The 23,607-nt window shown below is 39.9% G+C and overlaps 1 protein-coding gene across 1 annotated transcript in view; it reads right to left on the bottom strand.

Annotated features, from left to right (window-relative positions):
- Positions 1 to 23,607, bottom strand: part of LOC142740900 (ATP-binding cassette sub-family C member 5-like) — a 157,308-nt gene that overhangs the window by 65,633 nt on the left and 68,068 nt on the right. Inside the window, exons 12-14 of the mRNA XM_075850323.1 lie at positions 18,393 to 18,465; positions 11,056 to 11,259; positions 4,683 to 4,808 (exon numbers count right to left, since the gene is read on the bottom strand). Of these exons, the coding sequence (XP_075706438.1) occupies positions 4,683 to 4,808; positions 11,056 to 11,259; positions 18,393 to 18,465 (403 nt within the window). The remainder of the gene's footprint in view (positions 1 to 4,682; positions 4,809 to 11,055; positions 11,260 to 18,392; positions 18,466 to 23,607) is intronic.

Below are 23,607 nucleotides of genomic sequence, written 5' to 3'. Positions count from 1 at the left end.
CTAATCCACTTTGCTGCTACTGTATTCTGCTTTGTTTTTCCCATCTGCAATTCCGGACAAAAAAAACGCAGCAATTCCGATACGCGTAGACAAGCCCTATAGGTGCCCACATACATTTTAGCTAACCCACCAGCAGAATCAGCTGTCGATCAAATGTGTATCGGAGCTGCCCGATTCTGCAGATGTCTGAGAAAAGAAGTATCGGCATGTTGGATTAACATACGCCGGATAGTCTGTTCACACAGAAAATAAGTCGCTACCAGATGTGTCTGGCAGCGACTTATTCCCCTCTCCGTCTCGGTCGAGCTGAGCGTGCATGTTTATAGTATAGAGAGGAAAAATAACTGTTGACCAAGCGGTCGTTTGGCTGATAGTTATTTATTTAATATATATGGCCAAGAGCAGTATGTCCCGTCCCCCCCCCCTGATATTTATGGACATTTATGGATATAGGTATTTGCATTATAATGGAATTCTAAGAAAAAGATACAGCAGTGGGTAGCCAAGCCAATTTTGTATTCTCACCTTCTTGAGTTGTTCAAGAAGGTGAGAATATACACAATTATTTGATATTTGACATCAATATGACCACAGAAAATTTTTAAAGGAATTTATTGTCAAAAGATATTACATTAAAGTCATGACCTCTGTAAACAGCCTTAACCTCTATAGGTATATCCTGGTATATGCCATGGAACACTTAGGAATATATTACATAAAGCTAATGTCTAACGAGTGACAGAAGAAAAAATAATGGGACGGTTAACTGTATCTGTCATTTCATTGTTTTGCTCTGTCATAGGAGCAGAACAATCAAAATAATGACAGTGACGGATCCATCAACGGCACCTGATGACCCTATTGATTGGAATAGGGTCCATCAGGATTCCGTCAGGGTGTCTTTTTACCGAACAAAATAGCGGCCCATACTGCGCTATTTTGTCCTGCACAAAGATGTGAACAAGACCAAACGTTTATTTCTGCCTATATGAAATCAACATGTGGTGGAACGGGTGGACAAATTGCTGGGAGGGGCTGGCGATGATCCAGCTGTCGTGGTCCATGTCGGTACCAACGACAGAATAAATGGTAGGTGGAGGAGCCTTAAGAATAATTTTAAAGAACTAGGCTACAAGCTGAAGGGAAGGACCTCCAAGGTTGTATTCTCAGGAATACTGCCTGTGCCATGCGCATCACAGGAAAGACAGTGGGAGCTCAGGGAGTTAAATGCATGGCTTAAGTCTTGGTGTAGAGGAGAAGGCTTTGGGTTACTAGAGCACTGGGCTGACTTTTCATTGGGGTACAAACTGTATTCTGCAGATGATTTGCACCTAAATGGAAGGGGGTCCGCTGTGCTGGGGGAGAGAATTCTAGCTGGGGTGGCGGAGTATTTAAACTAGGGCTGAGGAGGGAGGTCAATGTAGAAAAAAAAGGGGTAGCCAGGTTAGAGAGGGGTCAGACTATATTGGTGGGGGGAGAAACAGAATGTGGGGAGAGGACTAGACAACAGGATAAGGAGATCCTTTTGTTACAAAACAGCAGTGTAAAAAAATATGCCCAAATAATGTCAAATCACATTTCTGATAAAAGTGAAAAACTGACAGGCAAGTTAAAGTGTATGTTCACAAATGCCAGAAGTCTAGCAAGCAAAATGGGGGAGCTGGAGGCCTTGATACTGGAAGAAAATATAGATATAGTTGGTGCTGCTGAAACATGGCTGGACTCTTCACATGACTGGGCTGTAAATCTACAGGGTTTTACACTGTTTCGGAAAGACAGGACAAATAGGAAAGGGGGTGGTGTATGTCTGTATGTGAGAAATGATATGAAGGCGAGTGTGAAAGAGACAATAGTGGGTGAAGATTGTGAGGAGGTTGAAACCTTGTGGGTGGAACTAGAAAGTGAGGTAAACACTGAAAAAATTACTTTTGGTGTAATCTATAGACCCCCCAATATAACTGAGGAGATGGAAGGTCAGCTATATAAACAGATGGAGCGGTCTGCACAGGCGGGTACTGTCGTGATAATGGGAGATTTTAATTTCCGGGATATTAATTGGTGTCATGGTTCAGCTTCAACTGCAAAGGGGAGACATTTCCTCAACCAGTTGCAGGAAAATTTTATGGCCCAGTTTGTGGAAGACCCGACTAGAGGTGAAGCTCTGTTGGATCTGGTCATTTCTAATAATGCAGATCTTGTTGGGAATGTCAATGTTCGTGAAAACCTCGGTAACAGTGATCACAATATAGTTACATTTAACCTATACTGTAAAAAACAAACGCAGGCTGGGAGGGAAAAAACATTTAATTTTAAGAAAGCCAAATTCCCCAGGATGAAGGCTGTAATCCAGGGTATAGACTGGGAAGAACTAATGTCAAATAATGGGACAAATGATAAATGGGAGATTTTCAAATCTACTTTGAGTTATTATAGTGCAAAATTTATTCCTATAGGTAACAAGTATAAACGACTAAAATTAAACCCCACATGGCTTACACCTTCTGTGAAAGGGGCAATACATGACAAAAAAAGGGCATTTAAAAAATACAAATCTGAGGGTACAGCTGTAGCCTTTGTAAATTATAAAGAGCTTAATAAAATCTGTAAAAATGTAATAAAATTAGCAAAAATACAAAATGAAAGGCAGGTGGCCAAGGATAGTAAAACAAATCCCAAAAAATTCTTCAAGCATATAAATGCTAAAAAGCCAAGGTCTGAACATGTAGGACCCCTAGATAATGGTAATGGGGAGATGGTCACAGGGGATCAAGAGAAGGCAGAGTTACTAAATGGGTTCTTTAGCTCTGTATATACAACAGAAGAAAGAGCAGCTGATGTAGCCGGTGCCAGTGCTGTTAATATATCAGTTGATATACTGAATTGGATGAATGTTGATATGGTCCAAGCTAAATTAAATAAAATAAATATGCACAAGGCCCCGGGACCAGATGGGTTACACCCTAGAATTCTTAAAGAGCTTAGTTCAGTTATTTCTGTCCCCCTTTTCATAATATTCAGAGAATCTCTAGTGACTGGTATAGTGCCAAGGGACTGGCGCAGGGCAAATGTGGTGCCTATTTTCAAAAAGGGCTCTAGGTCTTCCCCGGGTAATTATAGACCAGTAAACTTAACATCCATCGTGGGGAAAATGTTTGAGGGGCTATTGAGGGACTATATACAGGATTATGTGACAAAAAATAGTATTATAAGTGACAGCCAGCACGGTTTTACTAAGGACAGAAGTTGTCAAACTAACCTAATCTGTTTTTATGAAGAGGTAAGCAGAAGCCTAGACAGAGGGGCCGCTGTGGATTTAGTGTTTTTGGACTTTGCAAAGGCATTTGACACTGTCCCCCATAGATGCCTAATGGGTAAATTAAGGACTATAGGTTTAGAAAATATAGTTTGTAATTGGATTGAGAATTGGCTCAAGGACCGTATCCAGAGAGTTGTGGTCAATGATTCCTACTCTGAATGGTCCCCGGTAATAAGTGGTGTACCCCAGGGTTCTGTGCTGGGACCACTATTATTCAACTTATTTATTAATGATATAGAGGATGGGATTAATAGCACGATTTCTATTTTTGCAGATGACACCAAGCTATGTAATATAGTTCAGTCTATGGAAGATGTTCATGAATTGCAAGCGGATTTAAACAAACTAAGTGTTTGGGCGTCCACTTGGCAGATGAAGTTTAATGTAGATAAATGTAAAGTTATGCATCTGGGTACCAACAACCTGCATGCATCATCTGTCCTAGGGGGAGCTACACTGGCAGATTCACTTGTTGAGAAGGATCTGGTTGTACTTGTAAATCATAAACTCAATAACAGCATGCAGTGTCAATCAGCTGCTTCAAAGGCCAGCAGGATATTGTCGTGTATTAAAAGAGGCATGAACTCGCGGGACAGGGAAGTAATATTGCCACTTTACAAAGCATTAGTGAGGCCTCATCTAGAATATGCAGTTCAGTTCTGGGCTCCGGTTCATAGAAAGGATGCCCTGGAGTTGGAAAAAATACAAAGAAGAGCAACGAAGCTAATTAGGGGCATGGAGAATTTAAGTTATGAGGAAAGATTAAAAGAATTAAACCTATTTAGTCTTGAAAAAAGACGACTAAGGGGGGACATGATTAACTTATATAAATATATTAATGGCACATACAAAAAATATGGTGAAATCCTGTTCCATGTAAAACCCCCTCAAAAAAGAAGGGGGCACTCCCTCCGCCTGGACAAAAAAAGGTTCAACCTGCAGAGGCGACAAGCCTTCTTTACTGTGAGAACTGTGAATCTATGGAATAGCCTACCGCAGGAGCTGGTCACAGCAGGGACAGTAGATGGCTTTAAAAAAGGGTTAGATAATTTCCTAGAACAAAAAAGTATTAGCTCCTATGTGTAGAAATTTTTCCTTCCCTTTTCCTGTCCCTTGGTTGAACTTGATGGACATGTGTCTTTTTTTTTTTCAGCCGTACTAACTATGTAACACTATCATTAGCAGTATCGGTAAATGACCCGGGAATCGGACCCTGACCCATTAGCTTCTGATGGCCTATCCTGAGGATAGGCCATCGATTTTTTAGGGACTGGACAACCCCTTTAAGACAAGACTGCACCTACAGTATGCATGAATGATTAAACGTTATTACAGAAATAAGAATGAGCCACTTAAAAATACTCACTGTTTGCTGCATACTCTCAAATAAAAGAGCATAATCGCCCTTTAAAGTCATTAGGTCTACATGAGGTCCTTGCTCAAAAATGCACCCATCTTTCATGTATAAAATTTCATCACAATCCACAAGGTACTAGAAAAAAATAATATTAGATACGTGACAACTGATAATAAGCAGTAGTTTAGTTTAAATAGAACTGTGATGGTGATCATAGCTAAGTCATCTATTACACAAAAATACTCCCTCCTCAAAACAACCAGTCAGTAGAGAAACTTATGTGCTTATGAATGGGTCGTAACTTGTTGCCAATTGGGTAATATATTAGAGGTTCCTATGTTATCACGTAACTATATAACTTCCACATGTATATATTACAGGTTATTTTGTGATTACCAATGCTTAAAGGAAGCAGTGGCTCCACGTTTTGCCGCTTCCTATGCTTAGAGGCTATGTACGTTTTTGAAAATGTGTTTGTTTTTTTTTAATAAACATGTGTATCAGTGTGATTGGTGCAACATTGTAATTACATTTTATTTAAAAAAAATAACTTTTTAAGATACAGCTGATTTGTATCTTGTATACAGAGCAGCTATATCTTGCGCTGAGACCTGAATCCGTTAGGTCAGTGGCACTGACGGGTTCAGTGAAAGCAGTTCCTGCCTGTCTCTGATACGCAGGATCCACCAGTTATCGATCACATCTAAGTTATGATTTTATACCCCATTGACCCAGATTATATTTTGTCGACTGTTATTTTAAATGCAGTTGAGGCAACAGTATCTCAACATATACTTACCAAATGTATGCACAAAGGATAGCCTTTTGTCATATTTGTGGCTAATAGTACTTAAGCATAAATCAGGAGATTTCCCTAATGTATACACCATGTGTTCATCCTAATACTGGTTGTGCCCAACTCGATCTAAAAATAATTAACATTTTAAGAGGTTTCGCTATCAGACCCCCAAAATGATTTCAGAACAGTTCATCAGTCCCCAAAATAATTCAGACTCCTTGACCAGATCCCAAAATTTCACACCCCAGACATAAGACCCCAAAAATAATTAAGGCACCAAACACGATACCCCAAAATTAATTCAGACCCCAGAACCCAAAAGAATTCAGATTCCAGAAGACAGCACTGACTTTCACACGCTAGGAGGTCTGATAAGAGGATACATATACTGTAGATGCTGCAGGGCGGGGAAGAAAAGCTGCAGCAGCTATCATTGAAACATTGAGGAATGCTGGTTTAATGGATGAGGCACACTCGCGTAACATTTAATCCCTTCCCTTCTTGGGTCCCCGCCCTCTCTGAGGTCAGTGCATCCTTGTTTGTACTGTGCAAATCATGTGTGGTACAAAAAGGCCTAAAATCAGTCTGGATTTATCAAACCTCCCAACCGACCCGAATTCAGCGCGACAGTCCCGGATTTCTGGCGATGTTTCACTGTCCCGGGCGCCTGGTGATATGTCCCGGACTCCCAGTGTCAACTGTATCTGCGTCCTCAGGACGCAGATACTGTTGACCCTAATGCTGAAGCAGGAAACCGTCAGCTCCCTGCTTTAGCATTAGTACAGAGGAGTCTACGGGCACAGCGCTGAGCCCGGGGAAGCCCTTGAAGTCGCTGTCCATATAAGGACAGTGACGTTAGTGGCTCCTCCATAGCGGAATCCCCTGCAAGAGAGTTGCCAACGCTATGGCTGGAGATTCCGCTCCTGGAGGGAATCCCTAACGTCACTGTCCAAATATGGATAGAGACCTCAGTGGCTTCTCCTAGAGTGGAATCCCCTGCCAGAGCATTTTGGACGCTATGGCCGGGGATTCCGCTCCTAGAGGGAATCCCTGACGTCGCTGTCCATATATGGATAGTGACATTAGTGGCGCCTCCTGTAGCGGAATCGTCGGCCAGAGCGTTGCCGACGCTATGTCCGGGAATTCTACTTCTAGAGGGAATCTCTGACGTCACTGTCCATTCATGAACAGTGACGTTAGTGGCTCCTCCTGTGGCAGAATCCCCAGCGAGAGCGTTGCCGAGGATTCCGGTCCTAGAGGGAATCCCTGACGTCACTGTTCATATATGGACAGTGATGTCAATGGCACTTTCTGGAGCGGAATCTCTGGCCACAGCGTTGCCGACGCTCTGGCTGGGGATTCCGCCCCTAGAGTATCGCTATTTACAGGTGTGGACACTATCTTTAAGAGGGGTGTGGCACTATCTACATGGGCACTGTGGCACTATCTACATGGGACACTGTGGCGCTATCTACATGGGACACTGTGGCGCTATCTACATGGGCACTATGTGGCACTGGCACTTTATATGTGGGCACTGGCACTAGGGGTAGCTAAGGTGGCATTTTACTGTATGGGGCAGTTATGGGGCATTATACTGTATGGAGGCAGCTAAGGGGCATTATACTGTATGGTGATGCTACAGGGGCATTATACTGTATGGGACAGCTGTGGGGGCATTATACTGTATGGGGCAGCTAAGGGGCATGATAGTGTATGGTGGTAGCTATGGGGGCATTATACTGTATGGGGAAGATAAGGGGCATTACACTGTATGGTATCAGCTATAGGGGCATTATACTGTATGGGGGAAGCTATGGGGGCATTATACTGTATGGGGGAAGTTATAGGGGCATTATAATATATGTCGGCAGCTGTGGGGCATGGTAGTGTATGGTGGTAGCTATGGGGGCATTATACTGTATGGGGGAATATATAGGGGCATTATAATGTATGGGGGCACCTGTGTGGGCATTATACTGTATGGGGGCATCTGTGGGGGCATTATACTGTATGGGGACATTATACTGTATGGGGGCAGCTATGGGGACATTTTACTGTGTGGGAGGCAATATAGGAGCATGATACTGTGTGGGCTGAAACAGGTGGGGATGGGGCAGGATTAGAGGTGTGGCTTAAAATGAAAAAAATTTGCCCTTCTTTGCGATACTTCAAAGTTGGGAGGTATGGATTTATGGATGGTAGAAAAAAACACCCGTTTTCCTTGTGAACTGTAAATTTACAGATGGCTGGCAACCATAATCGCACTCCTCCCCATAGACACGCCAAACAGACAACACACCCAACACATACATACACAACTCACACACAAACACTACATACACTAGCTACACATTCTTACTGGTTTTAAACCTCCTCCATCTCTGTGCTTCCTGGGTGCCAGACCTTAGTCATGTAAACATGATGCTACTAAAGGTCATGATTTTGAAAACAAAAACTTGTGTTTTGTTGTGATATGTAAAAATATGCAGGGCTGGGTCCAAAGCAGGGGTTTTACCTTTTGTTGGTTTTGGTAGAGGCCGGTAAGGCCCCCTGGGTGTTGGAAGCATCAGGCCACATGCCCTGGATACGTTGCCTATAATCCAGACTGGCAAATCAATATGCCATAAATGAGTGCTAGGAATAGATAAAACTGAAGGATATCTTAACGGAGCTCTGTCACCAGTTTATAACTGCCCTATCTTCTACCTAATCTAATAGGCGCTTTAATGTAGATAAGTAATATGTTTTGTTTTTAAAAAAAACGTTTATTTTTGCCAAAGTTATGAGCGTTTTAAGTGTTATGCAAACTTGTTCTTAATGACCAATCACTGTCATACACTTCTCTTCATTCTTGTCCAGCTTAATCCACAGCACAGCGTGATCTCGCGAGATCACGCTGTGCTGTCACTTACTCCCGTAGTTCTTTCACACAGGCGATGGGAGTATGACCAGACATGTCCGGTCATTCTCCCGTCGCTTGTGTGAAGGAACTATGCCTACTTGGTCTAGAGTAAAAAAACGCCCACTTGGGCATTAAGAACAAATTTACATAACACTTAAAATGCTCATAACTTTGTCAAAAATAAACAACATATTACTTCTCTACATTAAAGCGCCTATTAGATTAGGTAGAAGATAGAGCAGCTATAAAATGGTGACAGAGCCTCTTTAAGCCACATGAAACATGTAATTGCTGCAGATCTTCGCTGTGGCATCTGCAACAAAGTACAATAAAATGCATTTTAATAGGGTTTTACTGCTCACATGCTGCAGAATCTATCGAGAATTTTTTTTGCGTTTAACCCAAATTTCACCCATTGTATTTTAAGGGGTAAAATCCATGGAAAGAGCTGCAGTAAAAAAAATTCAAGTTAATATATGTGGATTTACTTGCAGATTGTGAAAAGACACAATACGGACAAATTCTGCAGTGTGTGAACATAGCCTAAAACAAAAATACAGGCTGGCTTCTAAAATTATGCTAATTGTTTTATAACTAATGTATTCAGCTATCTGGGGTGTATATCAGAAACAGAGATGTAGAACATATAGTAGTGAGAAAGTCGGCAAACTCCCTGCAATGTATTTGGTAAACACTGCTTGAATTGATTCCAAAAAACAGTATATTTCCCTCTGCACAGCTGCATAGCATAAATGAGTTGCCCAGTATTAAATACATCAAGCCTGAACATTGTATAATCAAAAGTTATGCCACTTTCTAATGTACTTTATGTTTCAATTCCTCATCATTTTGAAGTTCTGAAAACCCATCCTGACCATGTCCAGCTCAAAGCTGAGGGTTTGTTACAATACATCAGTACAGACAATCGCAAAAATCGCTGTGTGCTGATAGGTCTTACCTAAAAACGTATACATTGTAACACACTGCAGCTATGTGAAATTATGACTAGATCAATGTCTGAATTTTTCTATTTACTAACAGAAGTTTTGAAAATGGTGAAGGATTAAACCACATAGGTAGAGTGCATTCGGAAAGTCTTCAGACCCTTTCACTTTTTTCACGTTTTGTTATGTTTGGACCTTGTGCTAAACGGAAAAAAAAATTTTTTTAATTTATTAAAAAGGAAAACTAAAATATTGCACTGACATAAGTATTTAGACCCTTTACTCAGCACTTAGTTGAAGCACCTTTGGCAGCGATAACAGCCTCCAGTCTTCTTGGGTATGATGCCACAAGGTTTGCACACCTGGATTTGGGGATTTTCTGCCATTTTTCTTGGCAGATCTTCTCAAGCTCTGTCAGGTTGGATGGGGACAGTTGGTGGACAGCCATTGTCAGGTCTCTCCAGAGATGTTCGATTGGGTTCAAGTCACGGCTCTGGCTGGGCTACTCAAGTACATTCAGAGTGGTCCTTAAGCCACTCCTGTGTTGTCTTGGCTGTGTGCTTAGGGTCATTGACCTGTTGGAAGGTGAAACTTCGGCCCAGTCTGAGGTCCAGAGCACTCTGGATCAGGTTTTTATTAAGAATATCTCTACTTTGCTCCATTCATTTTTCCCTCAATCCCTATCCCAGCTGCTGAAAAACACCCCCACAGCATGATGCTGCCACCACCATGCTTCACTGTAGGGATGGTATTGGGCAGGTGATGAGCAGTGCCTGTTTTCCTCCTGACATGACGCTTAGAATTGAGGCCTAAAAGTTCAATCTTGGTTTCATCAGACCACAGAATCTTGTTTCTCACTGTCTGAGAGTCCTTTAGGTGCTTTTTTGCAAACTCCGGGCAAGCTTGCATGTTTCTTTTACTGAGGAGAGGCTTCTTTCTGGCCACTCTGCCATAAAGCCCAGATTGGTGGATTGCTGCAGTGATCGTTGACCTTCTGGAAGTTTCTCCCATCTGCACTCAGGATCTTTGGAGCTTAGCCAGAGTGACCATTGGGTTCTTGGTCTAATCTCTTACCAAGGCCCTTTCCCCCATTGCTTAGTATAGTGGGGCAGCTAGCTCTAGGAAAAGTCCTGGTTGTTCCAAACTTCTTCCATTTAAAAATAATGGAGGCCACTGTGCTCTTGGGAACTTTCAGTGCAGCAGAATTTTTTTTGTACCCTTCTCCAGATCTGTGCCTCCACACTATCCTGTCTGAGCTCTACAGGCAGTTCTTTCCTCCTCATGGCTTGGTTTTTGCTCTGATATTCAATGTCAGCTGTGAGACCTTATATAGACAGGAGTGTGTCTTTCCAAATTATGTCCAATCAAGTAAATTTACCACAGGTGGACTCCAATCAAGGTGTAGAAACATTTCAAAGATCATCTAGAGAAATGGGAGGCCCCAGAGCTAAATTTCAATTGTCATAGCAAAGGGTCTGAATACTTATGTTCATGCGAAATTTGAGTTTTTCATTTTTAATAAATTTGCAAAAATGTCTAAAATGTTTTCACTTTGTCATTATGGGGTATTGAGTGTAGAAATATGGGTAAAAATGTGAATTTTTATTTTAGCACAAGGCCTCAACATAAGAAAATGTGAAAAAAAAAATTAAAGGGTCTGAAGACTTTCCGAATGCACTGTTTATTAGAAAAATGAAAAAGACCATTGTAATGAAAGCTGTAATTGCGAAATACCTCTAATTGATGTGTGACAAATAGAACACTCCTGTTTTGCATTCCAGTTTTAATTGCCTTGCTGAATAATTCCGCTCCCACATAAACATCTACAGCACTGAGTGGATCATCCAAAAGAACCATGCCACTTGAACTATAGAGCGCCCGAGCCAAGCTGATCCGCTGTCTCTGGCCTCCACTTAGATTAACTCCACGTTCTCCTATCTTTTAAAAAAAATAAAATCAGACAGAGATATGATCATCTTTTTCAATATGTTTTGGAGGTCTAAAAGGAAATACGAGTTGGATGTTATACTTTAAAGGGGTTGTTAAAAATAAATGCCTGCATGGTTTTTGCATAGGACCTACTCTCATGAACAATTGGCAAATTTTATTATTGTTTTACTAGTTAGTTAAGTCCCTTTTTTAACAGCTTTAACCGGCATAGACAGCTCTGAGACAAAACACACCCAATGAATGGGGAAGCTAAATTTGTCTCACTCAGAGCAGGAAGTTACAGCACTATCTGAAGCACCAATCAGCAGCGGAGTTACACGCTACCTTGTATACACAGCAGAATTGCTCTGTGAATGTGCAACTTGGGAAAACATACTCAAGGGCATTTTTACCCCCACACACTGAAGAAGCCAGCAAATGGCACATAGTCGGGAAGGGGCATGTCGCAGATTTTGCATTTGAGCCATCAAGCTTTAAGGTACTCCTTGGCCAAAATGTACCCTCATATCCCTTTAGCCAATGATTTGCTAATAGGCTTATTAGATGAAGAGAAATGTCATCAGAACAGATAACCTTTTTCTAATCCTTAACCCCTTCCTGCCGCAGACATTTTTCAGATTTTATTATTTATTTTTATTCCTCCCCGCATTCCAAGAGCCATACGTTTTTTATTTTTCTGTCAATAAAGCGGTGTGAGGTCTTATTTTTTGCGGGAGGAGTTGTAGTTTCTATTCGTTGCATTTAAAAGTACCATATAATGTACTGGGAAACTGAAAAAAATGTCTTTGCGGGCTGAAATTGGAAAAATGTGATTCCTCAATTCTTTTTTGGGTTTTGTTTTTACGGCTTTTACTGTGCGGTAAAAACGACAACTTAACTTTATTCTGTGGCTCAATACGGTTACGGTGATACCCAATTTATATAGGCTTTTTTCCATTTTACTACTTTTAAAGAAAAAAGCTTTTTGTTAAAAAAAAATTTGATTTGTGTCGCCACATTCTGAGAGCAATAACTTTATTTTTTTTTTCATCGATTGAGCGGTGTCAGTGCTCATTTTTTGCAGGACAAGCTGTAGTTTTTATCGGTATTATTTTTTGGTACATATAATTTTTTTTTCAATTAGAATTTTTATTCATTTTTCAAACACAAACAATAAGGAATATACTTTCAAGTACATCAGTGTAAACAATCAACAAAGGAGGTAAGGGAGGGAAAAGGAGGGGAAGGAAAAAGGACAAAAGTACCTGAGCACATAAATGTAGATATAAATCAACATTCAATATCAATATCAGTGACCAAAAAGCAAAATTGGTTATAATAGATGACAATTAGAATCTTTCATAGTCAATATACTAGTCATATATACAATAACGATTAAGGCACAAGGTAACAGGAGGTGCTATGTGGAAATAATAGCTTGAAAAACGGTCCACAGTAACGAAAGAGCTGCATTTGAACGACCTCCAGGGAATCTGGCACAATACAAATGTTCCATTTTACAAGAGTGAGTCACTGCATTAATCACCTCCTGTTTTGAGGGGGTGATAGGTAATTTCCAATGCCGGGCAATAATCTGGCAAGAATTATATGACTAATGACCACTGCAAGATCTCTTGTGAGATGTTTCATTCCCAAGAAGCACAATGCCAAGGCTGGGCCTGTTGGGATCGAGTGAGTAGTGAACATATGGATCAATGTATGGATCGATTCTCATAAAGGTTTAATTACCGGGCAGGACCACCACATATGGAAGTAGGTGCCCTTAAGACCACATTGTCTTCAACAAATCTCAGGATAGGTTTTATCCATTTATGAAAATTTAACTGGAGTGAAATACAGGAACAGTTTTTGTGCCATCTCCCAAAGATTAATACCATGAGACACCTTTTTTACCCAAGAAAGAGCATGTTTCCAATCAAACATAGAAAATTGAGCATCAAAGTCTCTCTCCCAGGTAAGCATATGTGAAGATTTGTCTAGTGAGGCAGGTTCAATAAAGGAGTTATAGAATGTGGATATTCCCTTAGAGCACCTAAGTGACAGCGAGAAAAAAACAAAGGAAACCTTAGGAAAAGTAAGAGAAGCGATATTTATGGGCCGCAAGGCATGTCTGATTCTAAGGAACTTATAGAAATCTGCAGCGGGAGGTTTGAATTTATTCTGGAGCACCGAAAAAGAGGCCAATATCCTATCCTCATACATATTACCAATTTTCCTAACTCCCAAAGTTTCCCATATGGTGAGATCGAACTGTGGAATAAGTGTGTATAGGAACCGTAAGGTAAGAACCGAGATCGGCACCACCCCTGGAGAGTCTAATGACGGAATAGAATTGAGGTATGACCGTGATCGAACTGCCGCTTTTATGCTAGCAACCTGTGGCAACGAATATATAGGTGAAGCCTTTTGGGGGTGTAAAAGGGAAATTAAAGGAGCCTTTAGAAGAACTGATTCTATAGAAACCCAACGCATCTGCATGGATGAGGGCCACCAAAATTTAAGTTGGTCCAGCATAGCAGCATAATAATATTTTTTAACATCAGGAGCTCCCATGCCTCCAATTTCAGTTGGTTTAGATAGCGAAGAAAAGTTTATTCTAGCACGCGAACCATTCCAGATATATCTATTTAATATAGATTGCAGCTTAGTAAGAAATGACAACGGGGCTGGAATTGGTAGAATCCTAAACAAATATAAAATGCGTGGAAAGATCATAATTTTAAGCACTGCTATACGGCCAGCCCATGAAATAAAGGGTTTATGGAAACTAGACAAAATTTTTGGGATGGAAGAGTATAATTTCATGTAAACGTAGTGGAGCTGGGACTAGACAGGGATATCCTCAAATATGGGATACTTGAATCACTCGATTGAAAAAGGAAGGAAGCTTCTATACAGGATTTGGTAATGGTATCTAAACCAATACTAAAGCGTAGGGACTTTGTCCTGTTAATTTTATAATAGGAGACCTGACCGAAAGCATGCAAGAGATCTAATAAACATGGTAAAGTGGTAACCGGGTTTGTTACTGCCAAGATCACATCATCGGCATAAAGGCCAATCTTGCATGTATTTTTAATGCAGTTTAAAGGGAACTTGTCACATAGAAAATGCAGTCCGATCTGTGGGCAGCATGATATAGAGCAGGAGGAGCTGGGCAGATGGATATATAGTTTTGTAGCAAAATATTCAGTAATTTAAACCTCAGCTAATTCTGGACTTAGAAGTCAAGTGGGTAGTTCTACTTAGTGATTGACAGCTATCTTTGTATGAACACTTTTTTACAGGGAAAACAGTCAATCATTAATTGAGACTACCCACCGGACTCCAAAGCATAGAATGAGCAGAGGTTTTAATGAATATATTTATTTGGATTTCTTTCCTAATAAAAACATATATATCACTTTGCTCAGCTCTTCCTGCTCCAGGGCCGGACTGGCCATCTGGCGTTTCTGACAAATGCCAGATAGGCCGATGGAAAGTGGGCCGGTCGGGGAGAGCGGGTCTGCTGTGCGGCCGGTTTAAGAACTGACTCAAAGTCTCTCACTGAAGCTGATCGGCTCACAGTTTAGTATGAATCAATTAGCTTCACTGTGAGACTCTGAATCAGAAACTCTAAGGAAGCAGGGACAGCCAGTGCAGAGTAGAGGAGGAAGCTTCGCCCACAGCCCATCCTCCAAGAAACCTGTGCAGCAAGAGGAGATGGTAAGTTCCTTTCTGTGTGTGTATATATGTATACATGCCTCCTGTGTGTGTATACATGTATACATGCCGTGTCTGTATGTACACATGCCTGGCGTGTAGGTGTGTGTACATGCCTGGTGTGTGTGTGTGTGTGTGTGTGTGTGTGTGTGTGTGTGTATGTGTGTATATGTATATATATATATATATATATATATATATACATAAAGTGTATATATATATATATATATATATATATATATATATATATATATATACATATATATATATATATGTGTATATTTGCCGGTATTTGTGGAGGGCAGTAAGAGAGAGTCCCGCACAGGGCACCATCCAACCTAAGGCCGGCCCTGCTTATGTGACAGGACTTCTGTTACAGGAAAAGATACTGAGAGAGTAGCGGCCAACAGCTACAAGTGACACAGTGGCCGCTCCAACCCGCTGCTGTTCTATTCTTTTTAGTTTTTCATTGCAGCCTGCACCTGGGCCGCACGGCAGAGCACACAAGGTGATGACACTAGTGAGCGTCAGGATGCTCTATGCCGAGCGGAGCTCAACTCTGGCTCCGCCTTCTTCCTTCCTTCTTCCTTCCTTCTTCCTCCTCATCTGAATGAGCTGTGTCCTTCTCCTCCTCAAGGCTCCTGCTGTAGTGGTATGTTGAATCCTGTTCAAGTTTTATTACTCAAGGATGGCAGCACTACAAGAGAACAGGGAGCTCAGGGGAGGTCACAAGGAACGTCTTGATTTTTTTTTACTGTGTGGCACTATCATTTTTAGGGGGGCACAATGTATGGTACTATCATGTTTTTGAGAATTTGTGTGACATTATGATTTTTTGGAGGGTTTCTGTGTTACACAGGACACAATATGTGGCACTGATAATTGAGGAACTATGTGTAACACTTATATTATGACTGCACAGTCTGTGGTACTTTTATATTCAGGGGCACAATGTATGGCACCATTATATTTAGCACGCAGAGTATGGCACTATTACATTCAGGATTCACAGTGTCAGGTACTATTATATTCATAGGCACAGTGTATGGCAATATTATATTCAGGGAGCACAATGTTTAGCAGTTATATTCAGGGGTGCAGTCTATGGTACTATTATATTCAGGGGTGCAGTCTATGGCACTATTAAACTCAGGGACGCCGTGTATAGCACTATTATATGCAGGGACGCCGTGTATTGCAATCTTAAATTTAGAGTCACAGTGTATGGCAGCTTACATTTAGGGACACTGTGTATGACACTATTACATTCAGGGGGAACAGTGTACGACGTTATATTCAGTGGGAAAATTTGTGACACTATTATATTCAGGCGATACAGTGTGTGGTACTGTTATATTCAGCGGCGCAGTTTATGGTGGTATTATTTTCAGGGGGCACAGTGTGTGAAGATATTTTACTCAGGGGACACTGTGTGATGCTATTATTTTCAGGGGTGCAGTTTGTGGCACTATAAGGATTTATGTCTTAGTATAGAGGGTAAGGATGCGCTGCAAAGTGATCCTGCAGAGATGAGTCATGGTCAAGAAAATTCATCATGGCGGTCTGGGCCGGATGGAAAATAAAAGGAAGAAGAATGAGTCACTGATATTATAGTGGACTGGTCACGTCTTCTGACATGTCTGTTATAGTAAGTCCTTGTATTATCCATGAGAACAATTGTGGAGCATCTTTACTTAGAACTCTGTGTTTGCACTGCAAATAGCAACTTTTGGCCTTTTTACACCACTCTCATCAATTTGTGGAAAGGCGGCGTGGCTTCGGAAAAAGGGAGCGGGACCACTGCGGCCCAACAAATTTATTATAATTTACGTCAGAAAATTTACTCTATAGTGTGTAGCAAGGTTAACATCCATGCTGGGTCCCATAACTTATACCCCCGTCCCCGCATTGGACAGTTAAATAAAAAAATAATTCTGCTCACCTTCAGACTCCTACAGCATGCTGTCGCTCATACAACGTATTGACGCCGTGCAGCGTGAGGACATAGTACCCAACGCAGAACTGATGACGTTGAAGTGCTGCATTGCGTATAAGGCTGTGCGGCGTCAGGACCTTGCACAAGCGGCACTGTAGCGATGAGAGAGTCGGAGTAGAGGAGTGGTGAGTTTTTTATGGCCAATGTGGGGGGAATATGTGGCGCACGGTCACATTCGTTGCGCCACATTTGTAATAAATGTGTTGCAGTTTACTTCAACCTTACATTCTATTAAGGGCGGATTTACACGTGCGTGTGTGTTCTTGCGCACGCAAAAAATGCGGTGTTTTGCGTGCGCAAAAGGCACTTAACAGCTCCATGAGTCATCACATAGGATACGCGGCTGCGTGATTTTCACGCAGCCGCCATCATTATGACACTCTGTTTGGATGTTTGTAAACAGAAAAGCACGTGGTGCTTTTCTGTTTGCAAACATACTTTTGACTGCTGTTGTGCGAATTACGAGCGTCCCACAGAAGTGCTTCTGTGTGGTGCGCGTGATTTTCACGCACCTATTGACTTCAATGGGTGTGTGATGCGCGAAAAACGCAGAAATATAGGACCTGTCGTGAGTTTTACGCAGCGAATTACGCTGCGCAAAAATCACTGACAGTCTGCACTGCCCCATAGACTAGCATGGGTCCGTGCGACGCGCGTGAAAAACACGCGCGTTGCACGGACGTATTACACGTTCGTGTAAATCTGCCCTAGGACTGGAATGGGAAACGCCAGTCTTAATAAATTGCCTCCAGTGTGTTGATGGTGTGGTTAAGGGAGTGGGGGTTGTTAGAAAGAAACTAAATTCCCTGCAGGAGGCATTGCGCGCTGCTATTTTTTCGTAATGTGGGGATGATATTGTATGTGGGCTGGTGGGGCTTGTGTGCCAGGGCTGCTTTTTTGTCCAAGTCCGGCCCTGTCCTGCTCTATAACATGCTGCCTGCCAATTAGGCATTGTCCATTGGAAATGTTACAACTCTACTTAAAAAATGTCACTTCTTTTTTACGAGGCATATTTTTACGGTGGCGTTTTTTTTTTTTAAACAGATGCGTAAAATGATACCTCGTATGAACTACACAGGTTTTTACTATTGAAAACTAGGCGTTTTTGTGGTGTATTTCGCAGTGTAATGCAACCATTTTACGCTCAAAAATACACCGGAAAATAAGCTGTGCGAGCATGTCCTTTAGGAGCTCATGTACCATCTACAGAGTGGCAGACTTTATTGAACAACATTGGAACAGGATATGTTTGTCCGATATTAAAACCCAACTGCTCAAAAAAACACAAACTACCCATGCTGTCACAACATTTAGCAACATTTAAAACATTTTAAGCTTTGGGGCACAATATAAATAGCAAGATATAAAAAAAAATGTGTGTGTTTTTGAAAATGAGCATTCTACAGTATCAATGTCAGTTTACCTCCGTTAAGTCCCCATCAGGCAGAGACTGAATATCGGGATATAAACAGCATGTTTCCAATGTGATCTTGTACCTGTCGAAGACAGATGAACTAAACTCAAGACTCTAAAATACATCTACAATAAATATTAAAGTCTATTGAATCAATCCAACTAAAGTAATAGCATTTTTTGCGAATAAAGAGTCTATTATTGGCATCATAATAAAGATTTCTTACTGTAGAACAAATGTTTCTTCTAGACCAGGGGTTTCAAACACGTGCAGCTAGTATAGGCTCTGCTCTGGGACTCTGTGGAATCCCCTGACATCGCTGTCCATATATGGACAGCAATGTCACGGGCTTCCCCAGAGCCGAAGTCCCGGGCAGAGCGGTAGTATAGGTTCTGCTCAGGGACTCTTGGGAAGACTCTGACATCACTGTCCATATATGGACAGTGATGTCAGGGGCTTCCCCAGAGCTGGAGTCCCAAAACACTCTGCCTGGGAACCCGGCTCTGGGGTTGCCCTGACATCACTGTCCATATTTGGACAGTGATGTCAGGAGCAGAGCTGGAGTCACAGGAAGAGCACTACTAGCGCTCTACCCGGGACTCCAGCTCTGGGGTTGTCTCTGACATCTCTGTCAATATATGGACAGTGATGTCAGGAGCAGAGCTGTATTCCCAGGCAGAGTGCTAGAAGCAGCACTGCTCCAGGACTACAGCTCTGGGCAAGCCCCTGACATCACTGTCCATATATGGACACTGATGTCAGTGGCTTCCCCAGAGTTCCGGAGCAGAGCCTATACTAGTGCTCTGCTCTGGGACACCGGATCTGGGGTTGCCCCTGACATCACATTCCGGTCTAGGAGTATCCCCTGATGTCAATGTCTATGGACAGTGACGTCAAGGGCTCCTCCAACAAAGGAATCCCCAGCCAAAGCATTGACAATGCTCTGGCTGGGGTTTCCACTCCTAGAGGGAGCCCCAATGGAGTTTTCTACAAGGTGGGTGGGGGGAGGTGTCAATATCTACAAGAGGTGTGTGTGGCATCATCTACAGGCCACTGTGGCAGTATCTACAGAGGGCACTGTGGCAATATCTACAGAGGGCACTGTGGCATTATCTAGGGGGGTGGCATCTACAGAGGGCACTATGGCATTATCTACAGAGTGCACTGTAGCATTATCTACAGGTGGGTTTGTGGAATTATCTACAGAGGGCACTGTGGCATTATCTAGGCGGGGTGTGGCATTATCTACAGAGGGCACTGTGGCATTATCTACATATGGCACTGTGGCATTATCTACGGGTGGGTGTGTGCCAGTATCTACAGAGGGAACTGTGGCATTATCTACAGAGGGCTCTGTTGCACTAAAAAAGGGCTGCCCAATTTTGACATTTGTTTGCCAAACGCTGCCAACTGAGCTGCCAGACTGCATTTAGTGACACTTAAGCTGGAAAACTGAATTGTTACAATAAGCACGTGGAGAAAACCCGCAAATTTCCGTTAAGTCTAAACCTAGCGGTATTATTATAATAATGTAGTAATATTATAGTAATGTATTATTATAGTAATGTAGTATTGTAGTAATGTAGTATTATTTTAGTAATGTAGTATTGTTATAGAAATGTAGTAGTAATATAGTAATGTAGTATTATTATAGTAATGTAGTAGTATTATAGAAATGTAGTATTATTATAGTAATGTAGTATTGCTATAGTGATGTAGTAATATTATAGTAATGTAGTATTGTTATAGTAGTGTAGTAATGTTATAGTAATGTAGTACTGTTATAGTAATGTAGTATTGTTATAGTAATGTGGTATTATAGTAATGTAGTACTGTTATGGTAATGTAGTATTATTATAGTAATGTAGTACTGTTATAGTAATGTAGTATTGTTATAGTAATATAGTATTATTATAGTAATGTAGTATTGTTATCGTAAAGTAATATTGGTATAGTATAGTAATGTAGTGTTATAGTAATGTAGTATTTTTATAGTTTTGTAGTACGGTTATAGTAATGTAGTATTGTTATAGCAATGTAGTAGTATTATATTAATGTAATATTGTTATAGTAATGTAGTATAGTAATGTAGTATTTTTATAGTAATGTAGTATTATTATAGTCATGTAATAGTTTTATAGAAATGTAGTATTATTATAGTAATGTAGTATTATTATAGTAATATAGTATTGTTATAGTAATGTAGTATTATTATAGTCATGTAGTAGTATTATAGAAATGTAGTATTATTATAGTAATGTAGTATTATTATAGTAATATAGTATTGTTATAGTAATGTAGTATTATTATAGTAATGTAGTAGTATTATAGAACTGTAGTATTATTATAGTAATATAGTATTGTTATAGTAATGTAGTATTATAGTAATGTAGTATTGTTATAGTAATGTAGTATATATATAGTAATGTAGTATTATTATAGTAATGTAGTAGTATTATAGAAATGTAGTATTATTATAGTAATGTAGTATTGCTATAGTGATGTAGTAATATTATAGTAATGTAGTATTGTTATAGTAGTGTAGTAATGTTATAGTAATGTAGTACTGTTATAGTAATGTAGTATTGTTATAGTAATGTGGTATTATAGTAATGTAGTACTGTTATGGTAATGTAGTATTATTATAGTAATGTAGTACTGTTATAGTAATGTAGTATTGTTATAGTAATATAGTATTATTATAGTAATGTAGTATTGTTATCGTAAAGTAGTATTGGTATAGTATAGTAATGTAGTGTTATAGTAATGTAGTATTTTTATAGTTTTGTAGTACGGTTATAGTAATGTAGTATTGTTATAGCAATGTAGTAGTATTATATTAATGTAATATTGTTATAGTAATGTAGTATAGTAATGTAGTATTTTTATAGTAATGTAGTATTATTATAGTCATGTAATAGTTTTATAGAAATGTAGTATTATTATAGTAATGTAGTATTATTATAGTAATATAGTATTGTTATAGTAATGTAGTATTATTATAGTCATGTAGTAGTATTATAGAAATGTAGTATTATTATAGTAATGTAGTATTATTATAGTAATATAGTATTGTTATAGTAATGTAGTATTATTATAGTAATGTAGTAGTATTATAGAAATGTAGTATTATTATAGTAATATAGTATTCTTATAGTAATGTAGTATTATAGTAATGTAGTATTGTTATAGTAATGTAGTATCATTATAGTAATGTAGTAGTATTATAGTAATGTAGTATTGTTATAGTAATGTAGTATTATTATAGTAATGCAGTATTATTATAGTAATGTAGTATTATTATAGTAATGTATTGTTATAGTAATGTAGTATTGTTATAGCAATGTAGTATTATTATAGCAATGTAGTATTGTTATAGTAATGTGGTATTATAGTAGTATGTAGTATTGTATTGTTATAGTAATGTAGTACTGTTATAGTAATGTAGTATTATAGTAATTTGGTATTATAGTAGTGTAGTATTATTATAGTAATGTAGTAGTATTATAGTAATGTAGTATTGTTATAGTAATGTATTATTATAGTAATGTAGTATTATTATAGTAAAGAAGTATTATTATAGTAATGTAGTGTTATAGTAATGTAGTAATGTTATAGAAGTTCAAATACCTAATTAATTAACAATAATTTTGTATGATATCAAATTTGAAAGTAATGTGGCCCGTCAACATTAATTTTTTTCTATATGTGGCCCACGTACCCAGCTGAGTTGGAGACCCCAGTTCTAGACTATGCTGCACCCTGTGCTACAGTTTATACATAGTGATCCCTGTGATCCTGCACCCCGAGAACAGGTAAGCCCGCTGATAGCTTAGGCCCCTTAATATAACTCCTTGTCACCGCAGCCATTTTTCAGTTTTTTCACTTTGGTTTTTCCCTTAGCACGTTTCAAAAGCCATAATGTTTGTATTTTCCGACTATATAGCCATATGAGGACAGTTTTTTGCGGGATGATCTCCACTTATTGTACCATTGCACTTAGAAACTGGAAAAAAATTATTTGTCGATTGGAATGGGATTAAAAAAACGTATTCCGCCAGTGTTTGTTTGTTTTTACGGCATTCACCGTGCAGTGAAAACATATGTTAATTTTATTCTGCGGGTCAATACGATTACGGCGATACCAAATTTTTATAGTTCTTCTATGTTTTACTACTTTTACAAAGACAAAATATTCTGCAACTTTTTGATCACTTTTTATTCCATTTTTGTGGGAGACGAGGTGACACCCAGATTTCGCTAGTTCCTGCGCTGTGGAACATTTTTCCTATAGGCATACATTGAAAAGTTTTCCCCAGCATATGCTTACACTGCAGAAATACAAAGCAAGCACGCCACATGTGAGTGCGCCCTAAAAGTAAACTGAGCAGGCCTCTACTTGTTTTATGAAAAACTTGCAGCCACTTACAGGTCTGAATACTGTATTAGGCTTTGTTCACACAGTGCAACAGAATTCTGTGTGGAAATTCCACAGCATTTACAGTAGCAGCAAAGTGGATGAGATGTCTGCAAATCTCAACCTCATGCTGCGGGAAAAAAAACCTTATAAATGCAGTGCGTAATGTTTTCTGTGGTGTGGCTTTCAAATCCGCAGCGTGTCAATTTCTGCTGCATATTCTGTGCCGAGATGCTGCATGTTTAGGCCATAGTCTTGAATAGGGAGCATAAATTCCGCACTAAAATACGCAATTTGAGTTTTGTAGCAGTCTGTACAGTGTTTACACAGCGGAAACACTCTAAAAATTGCTGAAAATCTGCAGGTGCGCATAATGTTTCCTACAATCAATGGTTCTCACTAAATCCGTAGTTAAAACCGATGTGGAAAATCCGCAACGATTTCTGCAGCTACATTGCGTTTCCGCAGTAACATGTGCAGAAAAGCCGCACTTTTAGCTGCAGATTTCTGCGACTTATTTATCTAAGTTTTTTTTTAAGAATCTGCTGCAGATTTTCCGTTCCTTTGGGAACATACCCTAAGGCCTTGTTTACACAGTGCAAATTTGTTGTAGATTTTGTATACATTTTTCAAGCAAAAAACAGAATTTGATCCAGGAGGGCAGACCTATAAGGCTGGGTTCACACGTGGCGGAATTTCACTTAAATTCCGCTGGGGATAACTCTGCAGCGTTAATCCGCAGCGGTGCCGTTTGTCCATTGACTTAGACTTTAATTTAGCAGTGTTCGTTTAGACGAGGCGTAAAAT

This window comes from Rhinoderma darwinii, chromosome 2, assembly GCF_050947455.1.
Source record: "Rhinoderma darwinii isolate aRhiDar2 chromosome 2, aRhiDar2.hap1, whole genome shotgun sequence".
NCBI lineage: Eukaryota > Metazoa > Chordata > Amphibia > Anura > Rhinodermatidae > Rhinoderma > Rhinoderma darwinii.
Note: the sequence above shows the minus strand (reverse complement) of the source record. Positions and strands in the feature narration are given on the sequence as shown.